General features: G+C 43.8%; 1 protein-coding gene across 1 annotated transcript; it reads right to left on the bottom strand.

Annotated features, from left to right (window-relative positions):
• Positions 1-657: 657 nt before the first annotated feature.
• LOC116929140 lies at positions 658-22,138 on the bottom strand. Its single transcript, XM_045178298.1, is given in 6 exon segments — positions 658-1,178; positions 1,245-1,356; positions 1,478-3,186; positions 3,189-10,547; positions 10,920-16,074; positions 21,911-22,138. Coding segments are annotated over 4 exon segments (14,283 nt in total). The 5' UTR covers positions 16,060-16,074; positions 21,911-22,138; the 3' UTR covers positions 658-1,178; positions 1,245-1,281.
• Positions 22,139-23,165: the final 1,027 nt, after the last annotated feature.

Raw genomic sequence — 23,165 nt, forward strand, 5'->3', positions numbered from 1 at the left:
TATGTATGAATAACTTAACGTTATCCGTAAAAATATAAATATGGAATAGACAAATTTTACAGAAATGGATAGCCCTCATCAAGACGTATCCATTTCTGTTAAATTGTCGCTTTAAAAGGATCTACTTGAGTAGTAAACTGATTGGCTTTTTTTTGTGTAGGTCGGTGTGGTTTGACGGGTCTCAGGGAATTTCCCCGAGAACGCGTAAAACTTTTCTTCTTACATTGACTCCGCGATAGATTCATATGAAAAGGTTATAATATTAATATTATATTGTATGCAACTGAAAGGTTTCAATAATCTGTTTGCGCAACAAGCTGCATTGAAGTCTATGATGAAGCCTACCAGACTTTCGCTTACTACACTGAGTCACCCAAATACTATTCGGCAACAAACTACAAATGCTTTTTGTTTGCTATGGATAATTGTTTGTATTCTGCAACGCGATTTCTAGACTGATGCGCGGGTCGTTTAGCAGGACATAGGCCATACATCGCGGTTCACAATACTGTCACCAAACCTGAGCGATCATTTTTTTTTTAAATCTTGGCTAGTGCAATTGTCTTTCTTCCATCAGATAGTCGTTGGAATTTCATTGCAAATTTATTAATTTTTTGAAATAGAACTCCTGTAGATAAATAAATGTGTACAGCTTGATTTCATGATTTTATCTTTATTTGGTATACAAAACAAAAAAACAGAAGTATTCATTTGGCTATTATGTAAGTAAATGCACTATGCTGAAGCTTTTTTAATGTGTGCTTAAACATCTGTTAACTAATAAGGGAGCATACAAGGGAACATTTCTAGGATTAAGTTTCCCCAAAGTAGCTTTGATTGCATGTCTATTATTAAATGTTCAACTGATAAAATGAATTTTATTAAGCATTTGTAAATGAATGATTATTTCATCCCCCCAAATAACATATTCTACTGCCCAAATAATGAAAATGAAATGTATGCCATGTTACTTTTCTTAGCAAGGCAATATCGATATCAACTTAGATATGCATTTCACATATTTGTTTTTTGCTTTTGTTTTCTTATTCCGTTTTATCCCTCACAAACTTAAATACAAGCCGACATTTTTTAAACTGTACCTGTTATTGCACTTTCGGTTTGAAAATCTTGTCTTCACTGGGTCTTTCACTTCTGCTGTTTTGCTTTGGTTTGTCTTCCTTAAAACCATAATATAAATCGATGTAATTTTTTTGCCTGTATTAGATAATTTCGTTTTTACTTACTTCACTGGGATTTGTACTGCGGTGTGTTCTTGCACTTTCAGTTCTGCGCTTGTCTCCTCACTGGCACATCTTCCTCTTCATTCACTTCAAGAATCTGATTTCTTCTGTGTTGCTGTCACAAAAATAGAACAAAAAAGAAAAAAGTTATCTATGCTGGTCTTAATAATGTTGGCCGTCACTTACATAGAAATGCGCAATACATATTGGATGAAATCAAATATAGTTCTACTTACTTCGTTTTCTTGAATCGCGGGTTTGTAGTCGCCAGGGCGAGCCAGCGTTAAGCCAGGACGGATGGACTCTTGCCGTCCGTCAAAATGAACAATTTCCGCTGTGGGAGGTTTTCCCCCTTCAGGATTATTGACGCGATGAATAGGTGTATCCTGGTACTGCGGCTTCTCTTTATATGCCACTTCATTGTGTGTCTTGGAATCGGCCTTGTTCACGAAGAATACACTGCTGTGAGATACGACATCATCGTTTACGGACATACGCCAGGAAAACCGGAGATTTAACGGACTCTTAAGGTTACCGTTCGTAATCCCCTCATTCAGTGAGATATCTACGTCAACTCTTGCGTTCTCATTTTCCTCCAAGAATTTTGCCAACTCCATTTCTAATTTTTTGTACGCGCCTTGATTGAGCGAACTGTTCATGTTAACCACATTATGCATTTTTTTACCACCTCCACCGCCGAGAAAAAACGCTATCAAATGGCCACATTGGTCATCTTCCTCTCTTTCCTCATCGCTTTTTAGTTCTTTTCTCGCAGCGTCAGTAACTTCACTGCCGCCTTTCAGATTTTTCTTTGTTATACTAGTTAAAACATGACGAGCGTTCCCATTTTCGTCTACAAGGAGGAACAGATCAGCACGTTCACCTTCGCATTTCCGACCAACTCGCATGTGCGGTAAGGCCTCGTTTACTTTCTGATCGTACAGGTATTGCGACATTTTATCGTTGAGTGCATTCTCCTTCACCTGCGATAGGAGATCGTCCACATTCTTACCCAGAGCACCAGCGACAGCCTCGTAAAGGCAACGGTTCGGGGGGACTGGCGTCCCGTTCGCATTCATCATAGAAGGCGGAAGTTGCATTTCTTTACCATCGGGACCAATGAGAGAAACATGCTTCGTGCCATCTTCGTTCTTCGTGTATACGAGTTGAATGGTTTTCTCAGATTTTCCATCCGGAGTTATGCTGAATTGGCCATCGTCGCTTTTGAAATCCTTCTCTTCCGTTTTGTCAATTATTACGAGCGTGCAATTAGTTGCATTCGCTACCATCTGCATCTGCAGAAGACCAGCGGCTTGGCCTTGACCCATACTGGTGACAACATCTTTGTATTCCTTTGGTTGAACGACAGTGTTTCCATTTTCATCCGTCTCTTTCTGGCTGTTTCCTTCCCCGAGCGAGTCTTCAAGTTCCTTCTTGACAGCGGCGGCTTTCTTTTCACTTTCAGCTTTTTTCGCCTCTTCGTCGTTCATTGCCTCGTTTTCTTCGGCTTGATTGTCGGCCATTTTCGAATCCCCTTGCGATCCCTTCCACATACTGCCAATGCACTCCAACATATTCTGACCAGCGGATACGATGAGGCCCTCGATTTTGCTCTGCAGCCAGGGTTGCACCCATGTCTTGGTCACACTATCCACCATGTAGGTGACAACGTCGCCTTCTATTCTTTCTTTCACCTTCTGTTTGTATTCGTTGAACACTTTCGTCTCGGATTCGGCTGTGGTTGTCGACGCTACACTGTACGTCGCATGAGTCGTTTCGGCCGATTCATCGGCATTTAGCTGGTCTTCTTCTTTCTCTTCTTCGTTGATCGACTCTTGGTTTTGGTGAGCTTGTTGCGTCGCTTCCTTCTCCTGTTCTTCAGCTTCTAGTTTTCTCGCTTCCTCAGACAGGGAGCTCTCCACGTTCTTGACGTATTCTGGTGCGTGATGAGACCCAAGATCTCCGTGCCGTTCTTGATCCAATTGACAATCTTTATCGCCTTTTCGGTGTAGCCCACAAATTTAAATGATTTTTTAAAGACGTCAAGTCCCTCGGCTTTCTCCCCTTCAAATAGTTCAATCTTGCCTTCCGCTTTCAAGACGTCTTGCGACTCGGAGAAACAACGTCCTATGGCGCCTCCGACCGAAGTCGCCTGCCCAGCCATGCGACGTCCCCATAGCGTGTAAAGATCTGACGATTTCGCTTTGTCCAAGTAGCCGTCGATCACTTGTTTCACATCATCCACGCTTCGTCCCATCTTTTGCAGCAGCGCCCAGATCCGATCGAGGGCATTGCTTAGGGAGTTGAAAATAAACCACAGAGCCTTGCTGATGAGGAATTTCACGTGCGTCAAAACGTTTTCGATGACGAATTTTTTTAGCCAAGACAACAGCCTCTCGACGCCCATGCTAGTCATCGTAGACAGCACAGCTTGACCACACTTGGCCAGCGCTCTCTTGGTTGCTGCCCAGCAGAGGGCCAAACCCACTTTGCCCTGGAATCCCATTGCAGCCAGACGGCCAGCTGCCGCTCCTTTTGTCAAATACGCACCCAGCCCGGCTGTGGCGACCGACATGGCCAGGCTCCATTTTTTGTGTGACAAGTAACCTCCCCAGGAGAAAGTACCCGTCAGCCCAGCCTGGATTGCGTAGCCAATGTCACTCACTCCTTCAGCGATGAGAGTTTTACTGACAACTGCGAGTAGTCCGCCTGACATTGTGGCTAAGGCCACCCCTAACGCGATTTGGGCGACGCCTGCCATGGCTACGTAGAAGGCTCGCCTGTCCCAGTAGTCCCACCAAGTTTTGTGCGCCTCTAACTTGATGACTCCTGTAAAGGATTTGCCGGCTAAACTTTGCATTTCCTCCGCTGGATACGTCCTCGACGTGTCCGACACGAAATAGTCGGAAAGGGGATTAAGCGTAGTGTTCACCATCGGAATGGTCTTTAACTGGCCTATGCTGCTGAACAAAGCCGAAACGACGTCCCTCTTGTAGGCTTCCAGGTGTTTTTTGTTTTGTTTCTCGGTTAGCCATTCGTCAACATTGGTAGCCTGGCTCGCATTGTCCGATTTCTCGCCACCGAAGGGATTGACGTAGTTGAACGCATTTCCCAAGGCATTCCACGCGCTGTCTGCCCAATAACTTGGGACATCGTAGTAAATAGAATGCTCAGTCACCGGTTTCGGTGGCGGTCGGTGCTTCCAGCAAATCTCTTTAACGCCGGCCAATGATTCAACAACTTCCGTGATTTCTTTCCTCCGGCTTTCGATGTGCTCCTTGTTGGCGTTCAGTCCCGGCGCAAAGGCAACTTTAGGTTCTTTGATGACTCCTTCGCTCAACAGATATTTCCAAATTTTCTCGGCTCCTTCGTCCGAGTCTTTCGGGCACGGCAACTCTTCCCGAGACACTGTCTCGCCTACCTGCTTAAATGCACTTTCCCCAAGTTCTTCCGATGAGCTTTGTAGTATCCACATCGCTATTAAATGGTCGAATTTCGTCAGCTGTTCCGACAGGCCTCCAACGGGCGAGCTCGTTCGGTTCGAATCGAACGATATCTCTTTGGAGAGCACGCCCTGCCTTTGATTGATGTGAATCACGATTTGGCTCTCCTTCAGGAAGCTCTCGAGTGACTTCAAAGTGACGTTGTCGAGCTTCAACGGAGTGACGGCGTGGTCGAAGGGTTCTTCGTCGTGACGCTTGAGCCAATCCACAAGAACAGTTTTCAAACAGTCCAATTCTGTTGGCAATCGTTCGAGGAAATCCTTGACGGCAGAATCACCCTCAATTTGCGATTGCGCCCAACGAATAACGTCCTGGTCGATGATCTTTTCCTGAACTACGTACCCTTCTTTGACCAACTCTTCCCACACCTGGTTCTGGGTGACCACCACGTCCATCAACGTGCACTTGGTGAATGATTGCCGCAGAGCGTCTCTTCTTTCGTCTATGCGCTGAACGACGGCGCGTTCGTACTGAGACAACTCCGTTGGCCAATGGATTCGTCTCTGTTGTGACGTTGTACCGTAGTCCATCCAGAGAACAGTTTGGTGATCGTCGCTCATGTCTTTGCCAACACCGATCGACCTCACCGACACGCTATTGGACAAGCGATAAGGCTTACAATGCCCTTTGTGTTTCAGTTCGTCTGTTATTAGCGCTAAGATGTCTTGCATTTCTTCTTCCTTCGGGAAATGCATGGTCAGGGCGCCAACAACCGACCGCCCCAAGATGTCATCTATGGCAGTCAAATGCACCTGTAAAAGACTTATCAAATTGGTTGTCTGTTCCTCGAATCGATTCTCATTGATCATGACGCTGCCGGACTTTTCGTGCGTCTTCAACGTCTTCTTAACCAAATCGTTACAAATGGAAAGCTGGCCGATTTTGTTTTCAATCAAAGTTCTCGCCCTGATCAGCAGTGGCTTCGCTTTTCTCTTCTCGACGCTGCCCGCTTCGCGCAAAATCAGCTTCGCTTGACGGATGAGCGCACCTGGGCAATCGTCCGGCTCTTTCTTGACAACCTGTATGTAGCAATGATTCGCTTTATGTTCAGTTTCTTTCGTCTTTTCAAAAAAATCGCCAAGAATCATCAGCTCAGATGGCGTCGATGCGAACCGCGCAAAACTACCGGCTGACTCACCGGCCGACGCGAGGCATTTCGTTTGAAATGACTTGAAATTCGCGTAGACGGTGTCCGATTTGCGTACGTGAATGTTGTCGATGTGATCGGCGTTATCATCCAACCAGAGCGCCCAGTTGTTGGTCAAAAATTTCAACTGCAATTCGCCGTCCGGCGAGGTATTTTGACGCAACATCTTCCTCGCCACGTTGTAGATCTCCTCGTGAAATTTCTTGAACAGTTCTTCTTCCAGGAAGATCTTCTGCAGACCGCGAGTGCGAATTTGTTCCAGCCGACGGCATTCTCGGTCGTCGCGCCTCACTTTCAAGCCGCAAAGCTCCGAGGCGACGTCTGACTTGGACACACTGACGGTCGGGTCCCACACGACAAACTGGAAACTTCCAGGCTGACCAGCTCTAGCCACTCGTCCCTCGATTTGCGCCTCGATACGAGCGTTGGCCGGCATGTATCCTATGATGACGTGCAACCCGCCATTCTTGGCGAGTTGCTCGTTGATCTTGAAATCGGTTCCTCTGCCGGCCAGATTGGTGGCCACGATGATGTCGCCGGGAGCCAGAGAGGAGTCGTGTTGCTTCTTTTGGAATCCTTTGTCGAACGAACTGACGTATTTGCTGATATTAACGCCAATTGTGGCCTCCGTCCCTTTCTTGCTTTGATCCTCTTGTTTATACGCAAACAAAAGCTTATTGTAGGCGGCTTCTGCCGAGGCAATATTCTCGCATACAACCAGCACGGCTCGTTTCGCGTCCACCTGGGCTTTGGTTGCGCCTACTAAATTGTCCAACCACTGGCTCCTCGTGGGAGACAAGAGGTGATCCTCTTCTAGGCAAAAGCGACGCCGGAAACGAGGCATCTTGAAGAAATCGACGCGGAACACGTCGCCCAACAGTTTGCACTCGGCGGTGGAGCCAAGTGTGCCCGTCATTCCGTACAGGGCGGCGTTTTTGCGCTGCTCGAAGAATCCAACGTTGGACATGAAAACGGCCTTCAGCGAGATGGGGCTCAATTTCAGAGCGTGCTTCAACTGAAGAAACTGATGGAGTCCGTGCGACCATTGCATTTGTACTTGTTCCACGCCCGTCTCCTTGTCCATGATGACGATCTGCTGTCCACGGCCGTCGCCGACGTCGTCCACTTTGTACGAATCTTTGGTTGTCACCTTCTTGGCTCGGAACGCGTTGCGCGTCCACACCATCAGGTAGCGCAGGACGAAGGAGTCGAGGCACTTGGGAACGCGGATGTCGCCGTTCTCAACGCGTTCCTTTACGCTCTCGTACACAGTGGCTTGTGCTCTCTCGTCTCCAGCAGCGACCGACGGATCGTGGACGGTATGCCATATCTCGACGAACACCTGAACGAGGTCGTCCATTTCGGGTATCTTGTGCGACAAGTACAAGATGTTTTCACCTTTGTCCAAAAGCATGCTGTCTACCTCGTCGACGACGACGGCTCCAGCTTCCCGGTTGCAGGTGATGTCGCGATCGGAGAAGAATCGACTCAAGAGGATGTCGCGCTGGAAGCTGGACAGGTCACCGTACACGACGTCCGTGTTGTAGCGCTTCCTGCGCAACTCCTCGTCATCGGAGCAGGTTGCGTCGCAGTTGTTCTGCACGCTGACGCCGAAAACTTCGTAGAACCTCTTCATCTCGACGACGTTGTCCACGGCTAGAACCGGTGAACTGGTGATGACGTCGACGAGGCGTCTCCCGTTCGACCAGTTGGAAAGCACGTGATAGATGACCAGCAAGGTGGTGATCAGCGTTTTGCCCTCGCCCGTGGAGATTTGCGCCATTCGGCGCTGCAGTCTTTGTTTCTCGCTCGGCGTCACGAACATTAAAATGGCAAGCATCTGCGAGTCGCGCAATTGGCAATTCATTTGCAACTGCACCGCCCGGAAGGCCACCGAAAGGAAATCGACAAGATCTACCTCTGCTCTGCATTCTTTAATATTAGTCACCCAGTTATCGATGTCCTTCTGGCTCCATTGGCTTCTTGGCTCGCTCGTAGCCAGCAGCTTAATATCATCGATTGTTTGCACGAAGCTATTCTGTTTTGTCATTTGTCCAATGACGGCCTCGTTTTCGGGATGGTTTCTCATCGATCTCAACAGTTCGGCCACGCTTAGATTGGATTGCGAAGCTTTGGATCTTTCTTGTTCGATGAATTCTCTACTTTGGATGTGTTGCCAGTGGTAATCTTCATCTTCGCTGTTGGCGACATCTGGCGACCGCACCAAAGCGAAAAACGAATCCACGATCCATGGGTATTTCGACAAGTTTTTGACTATGCCTTCCAACTGGATGATGAGTTGGCTAGCCGGCCAATCATTTTTCTCTGGGTGTAGCGATTCATTTTGAACATGACCATATTTTGTTTTGAAACGCTGGAGGAAGCAGTCCGCCTTGTCTTGGCCCAAGCGATAATCCAGTATCGTTACAAGCTGATTGGCCAGACCAGACGGCCAGATTTCCGTTAGCTTGCAGTGACGTATCAGCCTAGGCCAGTGCTTGAGGGAAGTACCCTGAAACCTGCCGACGTCGTCGATTTTGGTGAGAGTCTTGAGGCCACTCACCAGTCCGGCAGCGTAAGAAAAGTCGACAGACTCCATGGCTGCCACTAGGCGGGTCTCTTGTTCCAATTTGCGGCGGAAGACTTCCAGAACGATTCGGCCTTGCAGCTGCGGTGATCTCAGACACTCGTGTAGATCCGACGTCAGATGGCGACGTTGAGTCTTCCGTTCGGCTTGATTGCCAGTTTTTGCAGGATCGAGTTTATCGACTGCTTTCAAGATGGAGTTCGCCAGCAGATTATCCAGCCACTGATAGGGTCGAGCGGTTACGGTCGATTGAAAAAGCTCATCGAGTTTGAATTCGGCAGAGGCAGAAATGAGTTGCGTTACATTGGCGAGCGTCAGCAAATCGCGACGCATTGATTGCAATGACTTGAGAACCGTCTCTTGCAACCACGCAAGCCATTCGAATTCAATGCCGTCTCGTTTCACGAAGAAGTACGCCCTACCGAAGGATTTCTGGAATTGGCTAACTATCCGAAGTTTGCAATCAGACGGGCTGTTTTCTTGTTGTTCTGTCGCTTCCTCTCCATCGCCCGCCTTCTTCGCCGGTTTGTACGACTTCAGCAGATCGGTCAGGTCGCCGTCTTCCTCTCCGTAAAAATGGAGAATGAGTCTTCGATAGATTTGGTTAGTTGCACGTTCCTTCAAGCAGTCCAAGTAAGCTGTCGGTGGTAGATTTTTTAGCACTGTCTCCACGACCTCATCGTTGGCCAAAAGGGTGAGGTACTTTCGTTCTTCCTGGGTCAAAAGACTTTGCAAGTCAATGGCTGCAATCAACCTGTTGGTTACGCTTGACGATATGTTGCCTTCTTTTCCTTTTCTTGTGTCGCTGATTTTGTCGAACAAGTGCTTGATCATATTATTGTCTTTGCAACAAGACTCTGTTTGAATGAAACGCTCCAAGTAGCTCTTTTCGGTGAAGGTAAATCCCTCAGAAGAGAAATACACTACATCGAGGATCGTTTTCATTTTCACATTATTCTTCTTGACATTTGGGTCGCGGAATAGCTGTTCGATAATTTCAATGATGCAATCCGACGCGATTAGTCGTTGGCTAGTTGTGGCACATTTGCTAAGAATGCTGACGAAATGGCAAAGACTTGTGACGAGTAGACAGTTGGATTCAGTTTTGGATTTACCCAGCACTCGAGCCAGTACGGTTAGCTGCTCTGTCACTATTTTACTGTTAATTTTGGCATGCAGCTTATTGGCCTCTTCGAAAAGGCTTAGATTTTTTGTTTGGAACACGTGAAAATGAGCGATCAAGGAAGCCTGAAGTTCGATCACACGACTGGCTATTTCTTCGTCCGAATCCATATTAGTGCCGAATGTTACCACAAACTCGTTGATACGTTTGGTCCATCGCTCCAGTACGTCGACGTTCTCAGGAGTGTCAATATGATGAACGAGGAGTTCGCTGGCCAAGGAGGCTCGCGCTTTCAGCAGCTTCTCAGACGTGGAAGATAGCAAAGCATCTAGAAAAGCTAGAGCATCTTTTCCGTTTGAACGAAACTCGGCCGGAGCACATTCGTTCCAAATGTCCACTTGCTTTTGTATCAACAGTGGTAAGTTGTGATTCTTGTGACAGCAAAGGCTGGACGGATTTAAATCTTCACCTTCTCCCAAGCAACCGACAGATTCCTTGACGACGCTCAAGACGTCATCCATCAACCGTTCTCGTGTCAAAAGTTCGATAAAGGTTTTTTGACGTTGTAGGGCATTTGTCATGTTTTCGCGATTTTTCTTAGTGCGGCGGTTGAGCGTTTCAAGTAGACGGTCGTCGCTGGTTGTCGACCAGTTGGCTATGTCCAAAACATTGGCCACTCCTCGTCGGACGTCAGCCGATAGTTTCAATAAGTTTCCAGTTTCTTCCATGGTCGCCAAAGACGTCCTCCATTTTTCTAGGTATGGCGTTATACGCTCGGCGTTCGTGTCGTCCAATTCGACGAGGTACTCGAACAGCAGCTCGACATCCGAAAGAATCGTAGAAATCGTGGAACTGAGCTCTTTTTTAACAAGAAGGCAATTCGATGACGTGAGCAAGGTGTCAACAATGGATAAGCATCGCTTGGTTTCAGTGCACAGCGTTTCACCTAGACAATAGACAATGACGAAAGCAAGAAGAAACTTATTATTAATAGGATAAATTATTATGAAAATGTCTTGGTTTGTGCAACATGGCATTTCGAAACACTATCTTTATCACGAAATGGCCGTAACAGTGTTTGAAAATACGGCAAATATAAAAATCATGAATAAGTTTGCAATGGAAAATTCCAAAACCAAATATCTCTTTGACGTAATAGATGTAATATCAAATTATAAAGAAAATGCCACCTTAACTGTGAAAAGAAAACCGCTTCAACATTTCATAAGGAAACGCCAAAGGCTATTCGATTCAGGAAGGAACCGTTCCGTTAAGTAATGTCATTGTTCACACAATTCTTGATTGAGAATACACTTACCTCCTCCATCTTCAGGAATACCGTCTGACTGAACATTATCTCCTTCCTTGATTTGATTGAGGGCCGCCTCGACGTCACCAATCATTTGCTGGATGCAATTTCCAAAAGTATTGGATACTCTTGTTCTAAGCTGTTGATCTAACTCGTCCACTTTCATTTCTCGCATCAAAGAACGCCATGCTTCGTGGCATTTTTGCGGCGACAAGAAGAACGTCGTGAGTGCGGCGTAGCGGTTCAACAAGATGTTCTTCCGACGTGCCACTTTGGCTTGTTGGGACGCCTTATCGGAATCTGTGGAACAACTCTCCCACTGCCTGCTGATTTCTGCTTGAATTAGTGCAATTTCCTCGTAGCTGTCTATCCATCTGAGAAAATGGTGATCTGCATAGCGTCCAACGTACTCGTTTTTCAACTTGGCTTGGTCACGAAGGATCGTTTCATCCTTGAAAATGCCTTCCCTTGTTTTGCTGAACACCTCATGGAACAGTTTCATTTCGGAAACAGTGAAAGGAACCCGTTTGTTGTGGTCAAGATAATGCAAAGCCTTTCGAAATTGTGGAACCATCGATTCCTTGTCCGATTTACTCGGTTGGCGAATCGTCTGTAAACGGAAGACGAATGACATAAAATCTTTGCTATTAGTCTCTGGCAAATCCTTGTGCGAGTCTTCAAAAAATCCGACAATGTTCCTCTCCTGCTCACGAGCCCAATTTATGCACTTTACCAAGGGCGTTTCCTTCTCGTCGGAAGATCGCTTCAATGTTGTCCAAAAAGCTGCGCTTATTTTTTCCTTCCATCCGGATGTGTCGAGCTTTTTCTTGAGCTTAGTGCACACCTCCATCATCTCTTTGTAAGATTTACCACTGTGAGTCCACATTAGGGCCGCCTTCAATCGTTCGACCACATTCGGAAGCTCGTTCAACTGAACGTGTAGTTCCTCCTTGTCCAGCATTTCAGACGGGCTTTCATCTGGACGATTTTGGTTCTCTTTGATTTCCTTCAAGAAATCGTAATAACTTTCCCATTCGCGAGTCCAGTAAAAATTGACAAACGCTTGTTCGGCGAGCGAGTAGATGGTTTTGTACGGTTCTTTGTGAACGGTTTGCCTTTTTTCCACAGCTAAACGGATAGCGTCCAGGTCATCGACATCGACTTTCATGTGACTCAAAAGGAAGCGAAGCTTTTCCAAGCGCTGTTCATCATCCACATTGAGAGCCATTTGATTGGCGGGTGAAGCTGAGGACGTGGTGTTTGAAATCGGCATCAAATCGCGTACTTTCTTGATTCCAATTTGACGACAGGCAAAGTCCGTCAGGGCGACGTTGACGTCATCGCCGGTTTTTCCTTCTTTGCCAGAGATAATTTTCAGTTTTTCCATCAGCTTATCGAAAAACGTTGCCACCGGCACACCGTCAGGGGTTGTGAGGTGAAGAGAGCAGCATTGCAACAAACCGTTAAGCGTTAGCACTTGTGATTGGATCATCGTTTCATCAGGATGCTCTTTATTCCTTCCTCTGACCGATGTCGCTGTCGTCATCACTTCGGCAACGGAATAGATCAATTTGTCGCGCACAAACTGGATCAGTTTGCTCTTGGCTGGGTCAGGGGCCGATGATCCTTTGTTGCTCTTTCCCATTAAAGATCCAAAGCCTTTTCTCATCTCGTTATCTTCCAGCGGCCCAAGTAATTTTTGGAGCTCTTCGTAGCTCCAGCTTAGCTGCCGAAAAGCGTACAATACGCCTAAAATGTCGAGTGCATTCTCAGCGGTCGTCACGATGTCCCGGGCCATGTCGTTTGTCTCTTTCAGGATAACGTCGCTCATTGGTTTGAGGAGAATGCCTCTTTTAGCTGATATAAGCTCTTGGATCAGATCAATGTCCTGGCTAATACATCGAAGCGATTGAATCAAATGGTCCGGGTGACCATCTATGCGTCGCGTTATTTTTGCAATCGAGGACCAAACGAGTCCGTGGTCCGCTGGCTCTGGCAAGTAGATTTGCAGGACTATAGATTGCGTCAGAATGGACAAGGTTCTCGACGATTCATTCGAGATCTTTGAATACTTGGCGACGAGAGCGTCGAGGACATCCACACCATTCATGGCGGCCCACTCAGACTGGGTCGCTGGTTGTGTTTTGGCTAGGACGTGGGCCGTGTTAGGAATGAACTCGTCATTTTCTTTAAGGCTGATTGAACTTTCGCCTGCACCAGCTGCCTGGTGTGTGGCGATTGTGTGGGTCCTCTGCGTAGTGCGCATCAGCTGGGACGTGGATTGCGTCTTGGCCAGTTGGAATGCCTTGCGCATCCGCTGTTCACCTTCTTTCATTTGTTTCAGTTTCTTCTCGTTGGCCTCTTGTTGTTTGGCGGCGGCTCTGGCGCGCCTTGCCGCTTCGCTGGAGTTGGTAATGGCGGCGCCAAGTTTCTGGATGGCCGCCTCTTTCTGCTGGAGTCGCAAGGATGCTAAAGCGGTGGCAGCAGCGTCGCTTCTCCAGGATGCCCCCGCTTCTACCATAGCCCTTTTGGGTGTTGATTTTTTCTGGTGGCTCTGATCCGCGTCTTGGCCGTCTTCACCTCGCTCTCCGTCGGTCGCTCTTCCGCTGTCTTGAGCGACAACGATGATCCTCGAACCAATTTGTTCGCTTTGATTACTTATGCGCATTATGCGTTCAATTTTCAATTTGCCTTTGGCCTCACGCCATTTGCCAGCCACCCAGAACCAGGGGTCTAACGAATTTGAATCTGTTTCAAAAACACGTGCCGAGTCAAGGCCGTTGCGTCCTCCCTCGCCCCCTTTAGCGCTTGTTCCAGGCTTGCCATCCGTGCCATCTTTGCCGTTTTCGTTTTGCGCTGTGTCGATTAGATTACCACCCGTGCGACATTCCACCTCAACTTTGCCAGCAAATCCTCCCTGTCCTCCGCACCCGCCGCTTCCAGCGCTCCCGCCGGACTTGCCTGGTGTTCCGGGCTTTCCGGAAACCAAGTGACAAGTGTCGTATATTTTACCAGAATAATATTGATAGACACTTTTCGGAAAGTTCCAGTAATATCTCAACGGTATAAAATCGAAATCTTGATTCACTTTCTCTTTCGGTTGTAGCTCTCCGTCTCTTCCATTTTGACCATTGATTCCGGGTTTTCCGTTGCCGCCGTTCTGTCCATTGGAACCCTTACCGCCTCTGGCATGGATGACGAGCGGCATGCCGAGGTAAGTGACACAGTTAATAGACAAATGACCGGCACTCTGACCGGCCGCTCCGTGCTCTCCGTCGTCGCCACTCAACCCAACATCGTGTCCATCGTTGGCTTTTTCGGGAATTGTCCGTTCGGCGTCTTCACCCGATAAGTCAATCACGCGACGTATGCCCGTTCCAACGGCTTCGATTCGAGGCGACGACAGAGCCAAACTCAATCCCGGCGTCATCCAATCCATGTCGATATAGATAACACGGGACGCTTCAATTGTGATCTCTTCACAGCGATGTTCGGACGATGACGAATTCTTTGTCATCCATTGGTTGTAAATGTGACTCAAGAGGAGTGCGCAACCGCTGAATCTCCACGTTTGATTCGACATGCTGTTGATGGGCTCCGTCACCATCTTGTCGAGGATGCGTCGTATTTCGGCCAAAACCTTGGACGAGTTCTGTCGTGCGTACGACATCAACAGCGGAAGATTTCCTCCCTGCTTCTGAAACAATTCCAAAAGCTTCAACTCCTCAAGGACGTCAGTGAGCAGGGCGTCGGCTGTGTCATCAGTATCGATGGCGAATAGTTTGTGATTGCGACCGTGTTTGGCGATCTCCAACGGAGGAGGCAGTCCGTGCAGCAGCAAACGGAAGCGATCCCATTCTAGTTGTTCGGTCTTGCTCTTTAGCAGCTCACGCTTTTGCATGATGAGTACCTGGGCGGCACCGATGAATCTCAGCGGCTTCTTGCGGTTGCTCTTTTCCAGCACTTTGTACCTGGCTGTCTGCCACAGGTCGCGGTAACGTGCCTTCTTCATCTGCTCCGTCCGATCTCCGAACTGCTGTTGAGCCGATCGTTCGTCCACTTCAATTTCCTGTTCGAGTCGCTGGATTTCAGCGGTAGCGGTTTCAATTTCCAACTTGAACTGCCGTTCCTTGCGTTCATCCTCTTCCCTATTCTGAATGGCTTGAATTCGAGCCTTCTCATAGGCCTCTTGTCGAAGAATCTGCACCTCACCGTAAGCTTTTTCTAAGCTCTCGATGAATTCTTGTCTCAGTTCCAAGTTGATTTCGAATCTGTGCTCGTCGAAACTCGGATCGAGAAGTTCGTGTAGTAGGATCTTAAGCTTGCTGCTCTCCTCGCTGACCTCATCCCATCGATCTACCATCGCTAAGTGATCCTCGATGTTACGGTCCAGCTGTTGGTTCAGCTCTTTCAGATAGGCCATGGATCGCGTTTCCAGTTCATCATCACCTGGATTGCCTTTTTTCAGCAAACAGCAACAAAAGTCTTTGAGATTTTGAGCCACTTGACAAGACAGAGCGACACGGTACGCCTGTCGATCTTGAAATGTGTCCATCCATTTGGCGATACCGTGAAAAGTTTGTGAATCGCTATCGTACCATACGTACTGATGCCTGCAAATAGACTCGGCTGATTCGTAGATTTTCGGTCTTATATCAATTACATTTTCTTCTCCGACAATGCAACCGACCCGGAACGAACTTGACGTGTTTAACAATCCCAACCATTGGAATTGGTCGAGGGTATCAACTACCCCTTTTATGATTCGAAGTAAATTAACAGCTGATGATCGAGGTGTTACTTCTTCTGAAGCTTTCTTAGTTATTTGTTCATTCTTCAGCTCAAGTTCAGCTTCCTGGTTTTTTTTATCCAAATGTTGGCAGAATCGGATCCAATCACCTTCGTCGCAGTTGATCCCACAAGATTTTGTGCTACGCCATGTCTCGCCCAGCCTACGCAAGTCGCTGTAACGGTTCAGCCCGTGTTGAAGCAAACAGACAGCCAATGAATGAGTCGGCGTGACATTTTGTCCGGCATCAGCGTCGACTTTCGTCAATGTCAAGGCGCTTTTAAGCAATTGGTCTTGCAGTTTCGGACGGCTCCAATTCAGCTGGATCACCATACGCCGTCCTTCAATCTCAATCTCCATGGCTTCTAATGCCACCTACTTGTAACAAAGACAAACATTATGGATCCATAACCAATAACCAAAATATTTTGCACGCAATAGCCTAATACGTCTTGGTTAGAAAAAAAGTATTCGAAAATTTTAATTAAATATCCACGCTTTATCGTAAAGCAAAAAACAACCAAACACAAACAAACAAAAACAATGCTAAACCACTGAGAACTGAAAATTTATGACCATTTGAACAGCCTACCAATAAAGGTTGCCATAGGCAACAAGCACAAACGAGTATCCTGGTAAATATCAATCCAACTTAATATCAGCCAACGCGTCATAATGGTAGAACGAATGTCACTTCGTCGTACCGTTATGTCACGTCTTTCAATGTGCTTCTCTCAGCGGCACAATTTTAATGCTTTTGCAAAGCTAAGAGCAGACGCTGTTGTCAATAACCGTAAATGGTAATTAAGGGATAATTTTGGTAGCTAAATAGCCATTAAATACATGTGGAATTAGGGGATATTGAAATGCCGACAGCAGCACAACTTATATGCACTAGATAATAATTAATGTTATATAGGAAAACAATATTATATAAATATATATATCGTTCATGGTTAAATTATATTTAAACGATTGATTTTAAAATAGGCCAAATGAGAAAATTAACTCGTAAAATAAATATGCTTACACTTACTTGTTATTTACACCAAAAAATTAAGCATAAAATTATGATTGGTGAACATTTTAATTAAAAATGTTTTTCCAAAATTCTTGATGTGTTTACATATTAATTAGTAAACATTAAAACGATTTAAGAAAGTGTATATACCAAGTACGTAATACAACAAAAGTTCACATACTTCAACGAAAAAAAATGTATGATGAAATTGTAGATAAATGAGTGCAGAATCATTTATTACCATAGTGTTTTCTTTATTCTAAATTTTTGGCTTTTTGTGTTTTTTTATAACAATCATGGGTTAGGGGTTGCCCTTTCATTTCTTCGGAATAGCTTAGGTGTTATGATATAAATTTACCCGAAAGTCGCCTTACTAGCGGAAGATATGATGTTATAAATGACACACAAATGTTTTTTCATTCGCACTCTTTGTTAATTCTTACAGCTGTAGAGTGAGTATATACCTTTTGTAGTAATTGGGTTTCGCACGTGTGTGTTTTCTTCTTTTCATTGCATTCCACCTACGGATTGTTTCGTTTAGTTTGACCGTTTGTGTAAATGTGCTGCGCATTATCTGTCGATTGTCACAGCCGTGTTAGTTACAATGATTTTCATCAGCCTTGAACATACTAGTTTCTTGTGGTTTCTTTTTCACAAGTATTATACTTAAATTTAATATTTTCTCTAGTAACTAAATTCCATATTGAAAATTAGAAATAGAAATATCAACTTTATGGGCTTCAGAATTCTAAAGCATACATAACAAAAAACGAATATATTTTTGTTTGCCTCAAAGTGAACTATATCCAGTATGAAATACTGCATATAGACCTTATTAAAGGCGCGTTTTGGCGTCTACCTGGTTGAGTTGAACTCAACCATAAGGTTGACACCAAAATGGATTCTAGATCAACTCGGTTGGTCGAAGTCGGACTAACCAAGGGTGCGTTTTATCGTCAACTTTTTAGCTCAACCCGAACCTAAATTGAGCTCAATCAGTATTTTTTCGTTAACCAATTCGTCACAGTTGAGCTCGATTTCCGTTTTATGGTTAACAAAAAGTTCAACCAAGGTTGTGCTCGACCAAATTTGGCGAGCTCAACCACAAAAGTTCAACCACAGTCCAGACAGTGGTTGAACTAAATTCAAGTTGGTTGACCCTCCCACTTTATAATAATTTTTATTTTCTTTAATCTGGCAACCTTTTTTTTGTTCAAGCCATCACAGCAGACGGCTTTCTTTAGATAGGGAGTGGCACATGGTTCGTGGTACACGTTTGTAAATTTGTTTTTCTATCACAATAAATATTAAAACACCTTCACAAGTTTGAAGGTGTTTTAAGGCCAATAGGTAAAATATTAAATAAAAAAATAAAAATATTTAAAATAAAAAAATATAAAATAAAAATATGTTAAACTTTGTAATAATTCCTACATTAACATTTATTACCATTCCAGAAATTTGAGATTAGAGATAAGTAAATAACTTCTGAATAGACATTGAAGAAATTGAGTCATCTGTATTTTGTTGTTACAAATTTTTCATGTTGACGTTTTTCGTCTTTAGCAAATTTCAATAAACTACGTAATACTATTATCAATATTTTTGAAAAATTTACCGACACCGTTATTTCCTAAACTAACTTTTTTTTATTTCTATTAAATTTAAAATGAAGCATTTCTTAAAGGGATGGGAAAGGAGGAGGAGCTTTCCATATGTTGAGATCAATTTTCGTTTTATGGTTAACTGCGTAGTTCAACCAAAAAGTTCTACTCAACCAACGTAAAAACCGTTTTATGGTCAACCAAAAAGTTGAGCAGCTCAACTACAGGTTGACGATAAAACGCACCCCAAGTTTACATTTCAGTTGACACCAAAATGAAAGTTGAGCCGAAGTCACGCCCACCACTTCATTATTCGGCGAAAACCACAATTTTCATAAAATGTGGCAGTGGTGTTGGTGTCCCCTCTCCCCTTCTCTCTATCTTAGGTTGTCTGCTATGTGCTGTCAATATTTATTAATTTTATAATTTATACGCTGTCGATTCTCGATTCAGTGTGCCCAACTGATTACTGCATCAGGTTTGAAAGTTTTGTTAATTCTTTTATTTTCTTGTTCCTAATTTTACCCCTTCTATTTTTTTCCGCCAGTCTTCAAGAAAAATGGTGGACAAGGGAAAATGAAAAAAAAAATAATAACGTCTGCTAGTTTTTTTTAAATTATTCGTGAATGCTTTGTTGCCATATAACAATTGTATTCGGCAAAGAAAAAGGGGTTGGGTCGTCTGCTTCGGTTCTGGTTCTACCATGCTCTAGGACCATGGTAGAACTCGGCCATATAGACTGGCGGTTGAAGTTGAACCTCAACCAAGGGGGGAAATATCAGTTGTCGCCAAAACATTGGTTCAGTTCAACCAGGTTGACACAAAAATGCGGTTGATCGCAACTCAACCTCATTCCTGATCAACCAGGTAGACGCCAAAACGCGCCTTAAGATCCAAAGGTATGGGTCAAGCCTACCCCCTAGCGGCGCGTTTGAGTGTGAAGGGGTGCCGTGAACAGCCGCTTTTTATTTGGCTTGCCGCATGTGGCATGCGGAAAACAAATGTTTTCCACATTTCTTACCATCTCTTTCTTACCACATTTCTTACCAAGCAAGCTCTTTAATTACCCCGGGTCTTTTACGATCACCAATCTATACAGAATTACACATCCTGAGCTGTTTTCCTAGTTACCCTAACGCCCACGGCATAGCGTCGCCATACAGGCGCAGTTTCGGACTGCATCGTAAATCGGTTTTTACGACTTGGACTGAAGCTTTTTTACTTTAAAAGCGTTCTTATCACGAAAAGTTCCAAAGAACAAATTCTAACTCTTCCTGTCAAAGTCAAACTCGGACCCCAGAGTTTACTTTGTCCTTTTGGCAAGCTGTTTTGCTTGTTTAGAGTTTCTAAAGCTCCTTGGAGCCTTGGAAGTTAAAAAAAAACTTGGCCTTCATCAAAGACATTCCAAATACATGTTGAATGTGGCTTCGTAAGCCTCGGGGCACTAGTCCTAGCTGATTGGGTTAGACCATCAACTACATTACGAATAACCTTCCTCGTTTTCGTTTTTAAGCCATCTTGCTTTTTGCTAAATCGGTGCTGGCGTACTATAAATGTAGTACCATCCGTTTACCCACATATTGAAAATAAACATTATTCTTGAATTCGAAACTTTTGAAATTTTACTGCTGGTGTTCACTTGGAATTACTCTTGCTCAATATGTATAATTCTAATCAGTTTAATTATTTTTTGTCACACTTTTTAGGGAAGACTTTGAGTATAGATACTGTTTTAAACATAAAAACGTATAATTATTAATTTAATAATGATAATATCGTCCTAACTCAAGTATTACAAACTTCCAATTGAAATTCTAGAGATCATTTCCCAACCAACATGCATGTTTCGTCATTCGTCCACGTCTTTTTGGAACTTTTTCACTAAAGTTTGACATTACTTATCTAGATCTATAAATCTAGAGATCCAAATAAAATAAATATAGAGATTGAAAGCTCTTTGGTTATTGTTTTTTTTGTTTTGTTTTTTTTTTTATCTAGTATAGCAGACAAAACACGAAAGTGCATTTGACTAACTTTGAAAAGTCGACTTACTTATCAAGAAAATTCCAATTCAGAATTCTATCTTTGGTTTAATTCAACATAAAAAAATGTTCATGATAAGCAAAGTCAGAAATTTTGTTGCTTAACACACGTCAAAGTCTTAAAGGGAAGGCCTAAGTCGGATTTTTTTTTAGAGTCGTTTTACACCAACTACCTCGAAACTCGTCCTTGTAACGTTGTGTAGGCCTGTAGGCCTATACATAAAATTTGTTTATTCAAACAAATCAAACGAAGTTGATATTTAATGCAGGATGAAGACAATCTTTAGAGGAAGTTTAAGTACACACAGATAAGAACTAGCCTACATTACGCAGCATAAACGGGTCACATGGAGAAATTACATGGGTCCGTGATATCATTTCTACAGACTGGCTAAATCCGCACAGAATACGACAGAATCGTGTAGGCCTATGTAGGATTTAAAGTTACGCTGTTCTCTTTTCTACAATGTAATAGATGATAAAAACAATATTTAGAGGATGTGTTTGATTTTGACCTATGCCTTAAATTTAATCATTATCAAAATCGGTGAACTTCCTGAGCTATTTCGAATAAGTTTTTCCATTTGGTCATGTTTGTGGTTTCATTTCTTGTTTTCGCATATTAAGCATCGAGAAATCGAGTAGGCGATGTATCCGAAATATCTAAATATATATTATAATCATTTGTTTAGTGGTGAAGAGTATTATAAGCTAAATAAAAGGAAGCGTTAGTAGAAGTCAATGGATGGTGATGGTGTGATGAGAGATCCGGTGATTATTAACCTTATCCCCTAGTTCTTGAACATTTTCACGCCATTTGCATTATCGGTAGGCTATAGCTATACTCAGCTTACTGATACCTTCACAACGGCTGATTTGTACATGGAAAAGTCACCATTCGATTGAATACTGACCAAATATCCTCTTAAGATACAGACATTTGCGCAGTTTTCAGGCTGGTATATAGTTCATACACAAAAAAAGAATGGGTTGTTTTCTCTTGTATATTCTTGGAGATTACATGCTGTTCAAAGCGCCTATCCTAAGATAACTGAATAACATTTCATCCTCAGTTCCCATCCTGGTCCTGCCTTTTATCTGTCTTCGTCTGGGAAAAAAGCAGCGCATGGTAACGAAAAAAGCAGTATTTTTAGCAACAGGGTGTGGCTCATTTCCAACATAAAATAAACAAATTCCCGCTCGGCGATCGGTTTCTACTCTGAACTTGGGTATATTTTGTAGTTTTCTACATCAGAAAGTAATAATGATCTCTAAGTATCCCATGTGAAATTCAACGTGAAAACTAGAAAAACACCTAACGACTTGACGCAATATGGTTTTACTGCCATGGTTTTTTTAGCTTAAAATTTTTTTCTTTAATTTTAACTTTAATTATTGTTACCGTTATGCATCGAACAAAGGTTCATGATAATTATGTCTTTTTTAGAAAAAGGATTTGTTTGAACTTTTTGAAACTCGAAACGATACCAAACTCTGCAGAGTTCTAAAGCATGCAATAGAATTAAAATAATAAAAAGTCATACCTCGAGAAGTGTAGTAGAATGTATACCATAGAATTTTTACACGAAAATGAGTTCTTTTGCTGTCACAGAAGTGACTATAATTTGCAATAAACTGCGGAAACAGTAGCTTTTTAGCAGAATATTTTACCATAAAGCTCTTTGTCAATGAAGTCTTATTATTGAAATCTCGCCATGTGTCATCTTCATTAGACCCATGGACTACTCTGACAAGTCACAATCTCCGTTGCCCAAGAAAACCAAAAATCCTAGACTTAGCCACGCCTAAACTACATTGTCAGAAGGTCGTTTTACAACTTGGAATCAACCAACGCATTTGACTGTTCAACAGTGATGTCATTCGAATAGGGATATAGGGAGATCGTTTCCACTCTCTATGTGAAATTTGCCGTAGGGGACGTTCACATACTACGTAGTAGGAAGGGGGGGAGATGAGGCAAATACTTTCAACACACTACGGGGGGAGGGAGTCACGCGGTTTGATAGGGGAGGGTGGAGTTAGTCGGGATGGTAATAATTTTTTCAACATACCCGTCACATTTGAAGATAGAATATAACACTATTTGGTATCAATACTAGTATGGTTCTTACCCAGCTCCCACAATTCTTTTGGATTTTACGCGTCATTACTAGTGCCGCTATGAATTTTTAAAATAATCTCAAATTTATGGGCAGGGCCACAACAAAGAGGTTGAGATACCTTATTTGTACAGTTTTTTTTTTTTTCCCCTACCCTTCAACCCATATTTACTTAACTTTTCTTCTTAACATCAATTACTATTTTATCGCGATGTGGCATACGGTTGACAAACTTATTATTCTTAACGTTTTAACAATAAACGCTCAGTATTAAGCAACTTTCTGACTTGTTTGGACATGGAAATTAAAATTCATCATTTCCCTTGTAAATATGGGCGGAGGGGTAAGGTGTAAGAAACAGAATAAATTGATCAAACAAGGTGTCTAAACCTCTGCCATTGGCACATACTATCCGCCAATACACAGTAAAAAGACTGGTTTTTAGCTACGTTATGAAACTTTCAGCCGCCACTGTATAAACGGTTGCTATAAACAACACAAATTAAATTGAGATTTTTCAAATGTTTTTTAGTATTTTTAATCCCTCCATCCCAGTCAACTCGCCTTTCCGCTCACCCCAGACCCCACCCTCCCCTACGCAGTAAACCAACAACACTCCGATCTCAAACAGTCAAACGATCGGAACGCCTAGCGGGGAAGTTCGGATCTGTGTCCGATC

This window comes from Daphnia magna, linkage group LG8, assembly GCF_020631705.1.
Source record: "Daphnia magna isolate NIES linkage group LG8, ASM2063170v1.1, whole genome shotgun sequence".
Classification (NCBI taxonomy): Eukaryota; Metazoa; Arthropoda; class Branchiopoda; order Diplostraca; family Daphniidae; genus Daphnia; species Daphnia magna.